Below are 12,289 nucleotides of genomic sequence, written 5' to 3'. Positions count from 1 at the left end.
GAGGTCAGAACAGATATGAGACGGGCATACAGACCCTGGAGCTTTCCAAGAAGTAAGTCGGCCACGTAAGCCCTCTTTTCCAGGATGGTCCTGACCCAAAGCCCCAGCTCCAAGCTTGGGGACATGGCTTGGCTTTGGAAGAACTAAGCAGGAGAAAAGCTGGGGCAGAAAGGGCAGTGGTGGGTACGTGGGCCCTGTATACCTGAGACAAAACACAGGGCGGCCGCCTGCTCGGTGTGCGGCTCTGGAAGGTGTAAAGGCTCTGGGTGCTAGCAGGGCTGGGCATAGGAGAGGGCTGCCAAGAGGAGCACAGATTCAATGAAGGTTTTCATGTTTTTCTTCACTGCTGGCTCCCAAGTCCTATAATGGGACCCAGCACGTTGCAGGCTCTCCATGAATAGTTGTTGGCTAAATAAAAGGAGTCTTAGCACTCTGAGATTAAAGCTGCTGACCCGGGGCTCATCTCCCACCACCCCCTCTCCCGCCCTCAGTAGACCATCCTTTCTTCTCTTTGGCTCAGGCCCTCCCTCTGCTGGGCAGTTCTTTGGTCTCCCAAGGAAGGAAAGGGTGTGAAGGTGCCAGCCGGGTGGGCATGCTGTGGGTTAAAGCCTTGTGAAACAACAGTGTAGTTAATCTTTCTAATTTATTTTCCTTTTAGACCATGGGAAGTCTGTAGGCAGCAGCTGTTACCCAATTAAAATACAGATTAATATAAAAACAGTTTCTGGAATATAAAATAGAGTGGCTGTGTCCTTACACTTCCTTAAAATACCACCTAATAATGACTTGATGAACTACAGAAACCCACCTAGAGGAACTCAGCGTTCTTAAAATGAAAATTTCTTCCCTAAAAGGTGTGTATTACCATTCCATGTAAGTCACTATGAGAAAATAACCTTCCCTCTTAGTGCCGGCGGTTTCTGTGAGTTGGGTATTTGGTATTCATTAAATGTAATTGCAGTTTAATTGGAGCTTAATCTGTCCCCCCAACACTTAAAAAAAATAGAAGTTCCCACGCAAGCCTTCAGTGCCCCTCTCTCTGGGAGCGGTTGCGGGCACGGTGGGCATGGTGGATTCCAGCCGAGACCGGCTCTGTGGACGGGACCCCCTGCCTCAGATCCTGGAGGCAGTCTGCTGTAGCCTGTGCTTAAGGGATATTTTCACTTCTAAACGAATCAAAGCAACAAGCTTGTTTCAACCTAAGCCTGACCTGGGTGGCGCGTAGGCCTGTGAGTCAGCGATTCTCTTGAGCAGGTTTGTACACTAGGCTTTTTTGCCTGAGTTTCCCCATCAGTTAAAGGTGCTGTTTCCCGCTTGGCTAGTTGGTATTGAGGGCCCAGGTATGCAGGGTGAAGGGTGGATGCCTATGGGACTCCCCTGGCCCCTCCCTGGCGTCAGAGGGTGCGCTGCTGGGCTGAGGCCCCGAGAAGGGGTGGACCAGCAGCCGAGCATGCCTGTCCTGTGTGGTTATTCCCTAAGTCCGACGGGAGCCTCTGTGAAGCTTGAAGGTGAATTTCCTTGAGATTTTAATTTGTGGGGTGTTATGGAGCCTGTTGAACACAAAAGACATGTAAAATCTTGTTTTTGTTTTTACTTTTGCAAATGAAAGCTGAAACAGGTATGAGGTGCACCCTGACCAGCCTGTAGCTGCGTATCCCCGCTGCAGGGCAACGTGTTGTTAGGAAGTTTAGACTGTGTCCTGGGACTTTATTCCCAAGGCTCCTGTCAGGCTCTCAGCCTAAAGCAGTGCAGGCCAGAGCTCTGTACAGTAAAAGGAGAGAAACAGAATAGAAAGAATTCAGCCCAACTTCGAGTTTTCCATCCATCTGCTCTTTATCTTTCCTTTCAGCTCACCGGGATTATTCAAGCCATGGTGGATGGTCAGCCCAGCCTACAGCAAGTGCTGGAGGTAGGTTGAGTGACCTTTAATTCCTAACCTCTGACCCCTTCCTGCTGCCTTTCTCTCCCTCCCCTCCTGAGAACGTAGCTGTGTAATTTGACTATGATTATGGCTTGATTAGAATAACATTTGCTGTCACATCAGTGACATGCTGTTGAGAGTATTGAACCATTGATCTGTCATCTCCAGCTGTTCCTGTCAGGGTTACTGACAAGATGTCCGAGTGCTGCCAGGAGGCTGGCGGAGGGCCCCCACCCCGTCCTGGTCCTGTGCTGGCTGGTTCTGGGCCATCTGTGCTGGGCAGGTCAGGAAGTCGGGGAGCTGAGCTGTGGCACTGTGGGACTGGCCCCCGGGACTGGAGGTGTTTTTGTTTAGCTTTAGTGTTGGCTTCCTGTGGCATGTGAGCACTTCATTAACTCACCCAGGACTCCCTATTGATGGCTTTTGTTTGCTGTCAGCTCCTCCAGGAGGTGCGGCTGGGCCCGCCTGCCCCACTGCAGCTTGCCTCTGGACGCACTGTGCCTGTCGGGTGCAGAGGCTGTACTGGGTAATGATTCCTAATCAGAATAATTACAACAATTGCCTGTGTGAGAGAAATCAAATTAAAGGCTTTAGAACCCTTGGCAGAGACCACACTTCTAGGATGTTCTCCTCGGGGAGCTGGAAAAGGTTAAGATATAGCTTCTTGTGCTCCAGCCTAAGGGAACGAGGAAGGGCAGGGCACTGCCTCAGCTTGTCTCCCAGCACCCTTTGCCGGGGGTTTTCAGGGAGGTCCTCCTACCACTCCTCTCTAGGGGGTGGGAGAGAGAGGAAAAGCCTGTGGAACTCCTGAGGAGCTTTATTTATCTTTAAGACCAGTACACCCAATGCTCAGCCCCTGTCAGAGCACAGGAGAAAGCAGAGCATCTGGGGAACAGCAGGGCACATCTGCATTGGAGGTAGTTAGCCAAGGGGGAGGAGGGTGGTTGCCGGGAGAGGGAGGAAGAGCTGTTTATTCAGCCAAGTCAGCCTGTCCCATAGGAATGCAGATGGACTTTCCTGGGGCTCCTCAGGATGGAGCCGGGGTCAGGGTGGAGAGATGGTGGTGGCTCCCCCTGTGGTATGGTTGCTTCCTCCTGTCCCTGAGAGCGTGGGAGCCTAGGCCCTGCATCCAGGCAGGCTCTGGGCTGGGGCAGGGTTAGGTGCCTGCAGTAAGCTGGGAGAAGACAAGATGAGCTCAGAGATGTCTCCCAACCTCACTGACCCTCTTTTTTTGACAGAAGATTCACTCTTATGACTGAGAGGCCTCCCTAGCATGAACTGTTCCTCAAAGGGCCATACCCAAGGAGAAAGAAGGGACCTGTCCCTATGTCACAGCTAGCACTCCCGGATAGGGCCTGGCTCCTGAGGAAAGCTGTAAGACAGGCAGCTTGTCACTGGGATGTCTCAGGGATCCTGGGAGGAAGGTGCTCCTTCCGCACTAGTACAAAACCTGGGCTGGTGGGGTTATGATGTTTTTCCCTCAGCGGTGCCAGTTGAGGGGGAGATGTGGTCTTCAAGAGCTATCCTCCTGCTGACCCCAGGCCAGCCCTGGAAAGGAGTGCTCAGAGGATTCTGAGTCTCACCCAGGAAGCTCTTTCTGCTGCTCCAGCGTACTTTGTGGGGAAGTGGGAAGATTTCTGGCATTGACCTTTCATAGGCAGTCTGGCAAGATACGGAGACCCAACCAGGCTCTGCTTTATTAGTTGATTATAGAGCTAAAGAGCTAACTTTTTGTCCTAACCAAGATCCTGGTCGGGTGGCTAACCAGGTGTGTGCCTGACTCATTTGTTCTTTTAAAAAAATTTTTTTTCTCTTTCATATGGCTCATTTGGCCTGACCATCCCCTCCCACCTCCCTTGCCCAGCTTGAAGCCATTAGAGCCAGCAAGGAGAGGCAAGATGTAGAAGTGAATGGTGGTCATTCCCTCGTCCCTAAACAGGGTCAATGGATAGACTTTCTAGGCTCTTGAAAACCTATTCATCCATCCATTCACATAGCCATCCACACATTCATCCCCGCCCCCATCTACTCATCTGTTTATCCATCCATAATCCACCCGTCCATCTATCCACCTGACTCATTTGTTCTAAGTAGGCTCAGGCTGGGCTCCTGTAGACCTTCAGCAGTGGGAGTGGGGTGGGGGGAAGGATTGAGAGGGTTGGGGCTGACTCGGAAGACTGAAGTTATCTTAGCGGTTCCTCCAGCCCTTTGTCCATTCAAACAGAGAGGGAAGGAAAAGGGCAGGCCCGATTCCTAATGTATCACCTCCCTTACAGGCTTGTAGTAGAAAGTGCTCACTAAATATCTGCTGCATGAGTGAATGGCCTAGGCCCCAAGGAATATTAAGGACCCCAGTGAATATTAAGTGCTTCTCATGGTGAAAGCTTGCTCTTGCTGGGCATTAGTTCCCAACAGTTTTCTGTCCTATCCTGCCGTCTTTCCCAGGACTACTGTGCAGGAGTTGGGGCAATGGGGAGCCAGTCTGTCCCCTTTGCATGTGGAACACTTACTTGGGGATTTAAGGCCAGTAGGTGGCTTAGGGAGCTCCAGGTTTGCCTTACCTCTTTTTGTGTAAAATCTACCTTCTTTTATTTATTTTTTTAAAGATTTTATTTACTTCTTTTTAGAGAGGAGGATGGGGACAAGAAAGAGAGGGAGAGAAACATTGATATGACAGAGAAACATTGCTCAGTTGCCTTCTGTCCCTGCCAGGGACCAAACCCGCAACCCAGGCATGTGCCCTGACCAGAATTGAACTGGCCACCTTTTGCTTTGCAGGATGATGCCCAACTGACTGAGCCATACCAGCCAGGGCCTACCCTATTTTCTTTATGTGACTTGGGGGAAAGGCTGTGTATATGTGTGTGTTTCTATCTGTCTATGCAAAAGGTTGGGCCAAAGTGGCTGGGGAGATAAACCATTCAGCACTGAAGGGTCTAGAATTTAGCTGTGGGGGGATCCTTGGTCTGAAGAGGATTCTCTGGTATACTGATTATGAGGAGGGGCTACATAATCTGGTCCTGGAGCATAGCTCTAATGTCTCTGATGTTCTGGGAGATCGGACTGCTGTAGCCATGGAACTAGATAGGATCCTTGGCCCTACTCAAGGACTGCTTCAACACAGGCCATACTTCAGGATCTCTGAGATGTACAGGGAGCCAACCTACACCTGCCAGAAGTAATCTCACTTCAAGATTTCCATGGACTCTCCATTACCTGCTGGGCACGCAAGGCCCTTCACAGTCTGGCCTAATGTAGTGTCCAGCTTCAATTCCTGTTCCTCCTTTCTGTACACAGTGGAGTGTGGTCACATTATGCCTTACCCATATTTCAGTCGGTCCAAGAATAACTGCTGAGAAGGCCCTATGCTGGGTTAGAGAGCAACATGGTGAATAAGACAGATAAGAGTCCCTGCCTTCACTGTGCTTACAGTCTGGTGGGGAAGGCAGACATTAAACATATAACTGCTTCTCAGGGACAAACGGTTGGGCCTGTGCCTCTGCCTGTGATCTCCTTCCCTCTCTGTTCTGCCCTGTCTAGCAAACCACCACGCCCCTAATTCAATCACCTTCTTTATGAAGCCTTTCTGACTCCTTTCCCTGAAAATAGCAGAGCTAGCCACTTCCTCCTTTTGGTCCTGTAGCATTCTGCTTACTGCGTTATTGCTGCATCTATTATTATTGTATTATGAGATCTGCTTCTCTCCCCTTCTCAGCCTACTGTCTGTTCCGTGGCAGGAGCTTAAATACTTGATTACATTTACCTTTAATTCTCAAAACGATGTGCAAAGTTAGTCATCCTACCTCATTTCATAGATGAAGGAAGCCGAAGTTCAGAGGACTTAAATGACTTCCCATCAGTGACACAACCAGGATATTGAAGAGCCAAGGTCCAAACCCAGATGTGTCTGATTTTCAGTCCTGCGTTTCTAACTACTGTGTCATACAGCCTTTAAAAACAATCCTCCTGTGTGAGCGGGGCAGTGGTGTGATCTGCTGTACTCCTGCCCCGTGCCCGGGATCGTCTAAAAAGTAGGCGATGCTTCATGAATTCTTTATGATAATTCTGTCATTATATACTGATTTTAGTATTTGTACTTCCAGGTGAGTGCAAATAATAAAACCTATCAAAGGAATGAAGGGAGAAATAGACTCACAGTGTGTTTAGGAGCAGTTTCTCTCCCTACCTAGTATTTGAGCTCAGCCTTCAAAAGAATCTGTTGAATTTTAATCCTCAACTTAGAAAGGAGAAATGTAAAGTCTGGGGCTAATTATGAGCTTTGCTTCTGCCCAGCAAAGGGATTCTTCTGCTAGACTCATGGTGGAAATTAATTTCACTTTCATTCGGGTAGTAACCAAATTCTTAAGTTTGGTTAATAAACATTTGGTGGGAGGGTAAAATGAATAAGTGAATGAATGAACCTATGGGTTGGAGTCCCTGCTTGGGTACCAGCCTGTTCTCAAGCCCAGCATAGCCTATGTCTGTGCTAGGCTGTGCCTTTGAGGACCAGAGCTATTTGGACTGATTTACTGGGATCTGTCCTTATCCTGTCTGGGGCAGGCTGCCAGGAACAGAGTGTGGAGGGGCCCCCTCCCCTGCAACACTTGGGCTTGTGGGCTCTTCTTGCAGGGATTGTCCTGCAAGTGCCTTCATAGTTCTGAGCCAAAGGTAAGAGCCCAGAGCAGAGCCATGGCTGGATGAGATTACAATTTTCTCCTGCTCTGATTACAAGCAGCTTATCTGCGTTTCACTGTTGTGGCTCTTCATAGACTCGGAGAAAAAAAGGGAAATATCATCTGTTCTTGTTGTGTACTTTTCAGAGGGTCGATGAGTGGATGGCGAAGGAAGGCCTCTTAGATCCAAACGTCAAGTCAATTTTTGTCACCTGCGGAGACTGGGACTTGAAAGTCATGTGAGTATGAGAAGGACTGCTTCACTAGCTGGGCTTGGAATCTGCGGGACCAGTTCTTGCCTTTCACAGACTTAAATGCCTAAGCTTACAGGGCAGCTAGGTCAGGGAGTCCCTCGATTTGGGGGACTGCCAGGATAAGGAGAGGGCTGGGAGCCCTGCTTTCTGCCTGTGGAGCAGGGAGGGAGAGATCTATTGGGACCGCTGTCATCGGGGCCTTCCTGCCACTGCCAGGTCTCACTGCTCGGAAGAGCCCTTCAGTTGCAGGGCTACGTGTCAGTGCCCTGGAAGGAAAGAGTTAAAAGAGGTCTTTACTGTTGAACCAGATGTATAGTGTTTATTAGTCTAAGTGCATTTTATAACCATAGGTACTCTTATTATTTCTGCTTTTATAGGTGAGAAGATTAGGGTACAAAGAGGTTAAGTAACTTGCCCAAGAACATATGAAGCCAGGATTGAAACCCAGGCAACCTGACTCCAGGGTCCTTTCTCTTAACCATTACACTGTGCTGTCCTCTTATCTGGGGTACAAGGCCCTGATGATGCAACCAAGAGCCCAGTGGTGGGATGAGACAGGGCTGCTTCCAGGAAGTTGCCTAAGTCACCAGCCTCCTCTCTTCTGCTTTGTCCCCAGTGCTTTCTCTCCTTTGTCTCCTGATCCTGGAAGACAAAACTCTGCTAGGCTGACACTTTTGCCTCTTGTCTATCTTATGGATACCTGGCTTCAGACAGCCCCCAGGGAACTAAAGTGAGGTGGAGGTGGTAGGGGCATTGTTTGCTGAGTATTGATGGAATCGATAACCCTGTGTTCTTTGTGACTGAAGGCGGCAGCAAGCACTCGGTGTGTGTGTGTGTACGCGCATGCACACCTATACTTTTGAGCATGGGATGGGGTGTCGGTGGGGAGTTGGAAGTAGCAGTTCTAGAGTAATATTGCCTATCTGGTCAGGCATTATCTTCTCATCAAGGTCTTTTTCATGCCTTTTGGATGCTGGGCATTGAAGCATCATTACACACCCAGCAGGATGGGTGTCAGGCCTGCAACTGGACACCGACTCTCTAGGTAAGATAGGAGGAAGAACAAGCCCAGGTCACATAAACACCCATACACCTCATCTCCCATATCCCTTAGGTTGTGTGCACACACTTACTGCACACCTCCAGGTCTGCACACGCAGCTCCTAGAGCTCCAGAGGATTTCTGTGCTCTCAGATGACACTCCTTTGTCAGGGAGATTATATAGGCTGGGCTGATATGAATCAGAGGAGGGTCCCAAGGAGGAAGTGAGGAGGAGGGAGGCTGTTATTGTTCATGATTTCCTGGGCAGCTTGGAGCACTGGAGACAGAGAAAGGACTTAGGTGGAGCTCTGTTGAATAGGAGAAGCTGTTCAGGGTGGGGCAGCATACAGGTTGAAACCCAGGGGCTCGTGTGGTCTAGCCCTGAGGCCTGGCTTCTCCAGAGAGCCTCCCAGGACTCCCACTCTCCTAGTGGTTTTCTGTCTTTGGTGTGTTCACATCACAAGCACTCGAGTTTCAGGATCTTTTTGTGTTAACTGTGAATCTTTTGTGACTGGCATGTATGTACAGACACACAGGGTGGGGGGAAAGCAGGCTTATAGTTGTGAGTACATGAAACACAGTTTATCCTTGTATTATTACTCACTAGTGATTGTATTATTTTTCATACGAACAGCTGTAAACCTACTGTTGCCCCAGCCTGTATGTGCACATGGAAATTTCCCTGGGCATGAGGTTCGGGACTCGGGGGCTGGTCCCCCTAAGCTTGGAGTCCGGCCCATTCTGGCCTGCAGCACCAACTCAGCTGTCGGCATGGTGGGCCCTGGCAGATTTTGGTGATTCAGGAGGCCGTTTCATATCTTCGCAAGAAATGATGGAATCAACGTGGAATCAAAAGGAGGGATAGAGTTGTTGAATTCAAGCATGTATGAAAGGAAACCAGATTTTAAATGAGCACATCCCATATGTCATTCAGTCCTCTTGTCTTCTCCGGTAGGAGGTGGTATCCGTTTTATAGCAGAAAAAGGCAAAGCGAAATTAAAAACTGAGGCTCAAATTGGTAAAGACACATAGCTATACAGAATTGAATTCCAACACCAAAGAGGTTCCAGAAATAAGCAAGGGGCTGGGCAGACTGTGGGTGTTGGTTTGGGTTTGGATTGGGGGAGCCACTGAAGCTCTGACAGTGTGTGCAGGAGGACGCAGATGTCAGGTGGCAGGGGCTGGGGGGAGGGGAGCTCTGTGGCTGCCTTTTAGAAGCAGGATTCTGCATAACTGCCGGGAAGGCTCTTAATTAAATGTGTAACAAAATAAAAACAGCCAGAGAGGAAACCTAAGTAGTGCTGCGTGACAGCGCACAGCTTATCAGCGTTCCGGAGCCGCACGTCGGGAGGCTCTTGTCAGAGCCCTCACCTTTTTGTGCGCCCGGTAAAGGCTGACGACGAGCCTGACAAGGGTGGTGTCACACCGACACCCACAACTTGTTAGTGTGCGCCTCACTTTTTATTTTGACATCCACTTTCTGATTTAGCTAAGTCTAAGGAATTCAGCAAATATTTTCCTTGCCCGCTCTGGTCTCCCAGAGACGCGGCTCCTTGTTGCTGTCCTTCCTCTCTCTCCCAGCCAGCTTCCGTCACTTTCATTGGAAATTGCCTGATGAGTGAAGCGCTGAGAAATGGGAACTGAAGTAGCAGCAGAAATCCTACTGGAGAAAAGAAATCTGCTCCCACCCTGACAAAATCGTTTTGTGTCCATCTTTTGTGAAAACTGGTTGTGTTGCTACTCCAGGTTTATGTGGGCTTTGATGCCGCAGTCACAGACCCTGCTTAGATGGGTTTTCATTTAGTAAGTGAGGATTTAATTTTCTTTTTAAATGTGTTTAAGCTACAACACTTGTTCTGGAATTGGCTCTTGGTCAGCTTGCCTTGCCTACCTGACCTGCCTTTGCTTTGACTTCCCTGGTATTTCTTGAAGCTCCTCATGGAGTTTAGTGTTCTCTCACCCGTTTTCTCTCCTTTCACCCAGGCAGGAATGTTTCTGTAAAGGGGTTCCATCTCTGGTACGGCGAAAGAGTAGGACTGGTGCAGAGTGCAGAGCGAAAGCTGCACGGGTGCCAGCCACCCTTGAAGAACTCAGATTTTAGTCTGTGGCTTGAAGATGTGGGTTCACCAACTGAACAGCACAGAGTGGCAGAGGAGCTAGATCAGGGTCTTTTCCAGTGGCCTGTGGGTCTGAGAAGAGGGCCAGATTGGCAAGACAGAAAGATAGGGGTAGGAGTGAATGTGGAGGGGGGTAGGGAAGAGCTGATGTGAAGGAAGGCCTGGCCCTCAGTGCAGTCTGGGAAGAGGACCCCTGGAGAAGATGAGGACAATCAGACTCTGCTCTGATGAGGCAGGGTCTAGGCCTACTCAGGGTTTGTTGTGAGGACCCTCTCCTAGCTCAGCCTCAGCTCTGAATGGTGGTTTCCTTCCATTGGAGATTGAATATGTAAATGCTGGGCTGCCTTCCTCATGAAGTGTGCATACTGCACCGCTCTGTTGGTGCTGTGCAGATGGGGACCTGGAACATTTTAGGTTTTAGGAAGTCTGGAGGTCAAAAGATACTTGCTTAGATTACCCAGTTTTATTTGGGGAACATGCACTCAGTGGGGACTGCTGAGGGTGTCCTGAGGACTGTAGTCAAGTGGCCTAGACTATTGAGCTCTAGTCACTTGGAGTGAAGTCCCATTGAGATGTCACCACACACTGGGACACAGCTGTGGGGTGGTGACTATCCTGTGTGCAAGGGGGATGGGCAGTGTAGGATATAGATGAAAGGCTGGGACTTCTTGGCATCATTCAGTAGAGTTGACCAAGTATCCTTCTTGAAATGCTGTTTATCTTTACTTTTCTAGGTCTCCTTTTCCTCTAGCTTTCCCTTCACAGTGTCTTAGAGATGATTCTTTCTTTTTTTGTTAAATTTTGTGTTTGTCAAATATTGGTACTTCTTTGGCCTCTGTCCTAGCTGTCTTTTCTTTTTATTCTGCACACTCGCCCTCACCAGAGTGATCTCATCTTTTGCCATAGCTTCAACTGTCCTCTGTGTGCTGATGTCTTCTAATCTTTTTCTGCAACTGGGAAATGGAAACCGACATGACAGCAGAGGTCCCACTGGAGAAAAGACACTGCTCCACCTGCCATCTGAACTCCAAGCCTTCATATCCAGCTCCCTGTTCTCTGTGCACACCTCGGTGTCCATAGGCCCCTTAACGCTCAAGGGTTATCTTTCTCTCAACCCCAGACCTCCGACATTCCCTCAGATAACGACTGGCACCATCTACTCAGTGGCTCTGTCGGAAACCTGAGAATCATCCTTGATTCTGTCCTCTAGCCATACCAATTACTTGCCAAATCCTGTTGAGTCTTCCTCCCAGAGCTTTCTCACAGTCATTGCCTTCTTTCCATCCCTATTTCCACTGCCCTAGTTAAGGTCACAATAGTCTTTGTGGGTTATTACAGAAGTCTTCTAACTAGTCGTTTTCAACTCCAATCTTGCTTCTTTTATTCCATTTTTGTAATTGCAGCAGATTATGTCACACTCTGCTTAACACCCTCTCCATTCTCATCTTGGCTGCTGGTACCAGTGTCAGTGCAGGTCTAGACTGTTACGTTCATTTTGATGTGGGGGTGTAGTTGCCCAGGACGTGTGGTGGGGGTGATTTGGGGCTGTCTGAGAGCCTCCTTGCAGAGCTACAAATGAATGAATCCTCAGATCTATTTTAAGGAAACCACTGCCAGTATTGCTTTGGATATCTCCATCCCTCGGTATATTTGAAAGCATGTGGGGCATCTGAGCATGCAGGGCATCTTATCACGTTACTGAGTCCTTGAGAGCCTTGCCCCTTGCCCATGGGTGTGCCAGAGGGTCTCAGCACTAAGCTGTACCACCTTTGATCAACAGCCTGCTGGGGGAAGGGGCTTGAGTAAGAACTCCCTGGCAGTCCTGGACTTGTCTCATTTCCCAATACTTTTATCTGTCACTGCAAGCGCTTGGGCTCTCCTCCTGAACTAATTAAGTTTGCATGTGTTTAGACACATTGCCAAATAGGGCTTAGCAAAGCGGAACTGAGCTACATCTCTTTCTGAGTAGGGAAGGAAGGGTATATGAATACTCCCCCATGAGGGCCCGGGAGAAGCGTGGATGACATGGAGTGGGTGTGTGCACAGATGATAGGCATTCTGCCCTGGCCCTCCTAGGGACACAGCATGCCTGCGAAGCAACCTTTTGATTGGCTGGCAGAGGCAGGTGAGGCCCACCCGCCAGCTCTCTTAGTGAATTGAGCATTCTAAGAGGGCTGAGGATGGATAGAGGGCAGGCTCCAAGGTAGGATTCTTCTCCTAAACACAAGTAAAACTGAATGTCAAGTTTAGTGGGATATGCAGGGGGAGTTTGTAGGGCTATGG

General features: G+C 49.2%; 1 protein-coding gene across 8 annotated transcripts in view; it reads left to right on the top strand.

Moving 5' to 3' along the window:
* The window catches only part of ERI3 (ERI1 exoribonuclease family member 3), a 122,192-nt gene that overhangs the window by 35,576 nt on the left and 74,327 nt on the right, over window positions 1-12,289 (top strand). For all 8 annotated transcript variants that reach the window (XM_045860010.1, XM_045860006.1, XM_045860009.1 and 5 more), the window contains 2 exons: window positions 1,850-1,909; window positions 6,742-6,833. In XM_045860010.1, the coding sequence (XP_045715966.1) occupies window positions 1,850-1,909; window positions 6,742-6,833 (152 nt within the window). The remainder of the gene's footprint in view (window positions 1-1,849; window positions 1,910-6,741; window positions 6,834-12,289) is intronic.

The sequence above is a fragment of the Phyllostomus hastatus genome, unplaced genomic scaffold, assembly GCF_019186645.2.
Source record: "Phyllostomus hastatus isolate PE091 unplaced genomic scaffold, TTU_PhHast_1.1 phas_scaffold_182, whole genome shotgun sequence".
NCBI lineage: Eukaryota > Metazoa > Chordata > Mammalia > Chiroptera > Phyllostomidae > Phyllostomus > Phyllostomus hastatus.
Note: the sequence above shows the minus strand (reverse complement) of the source record. Positions and strands in the feature narration are given on the sequence as shown.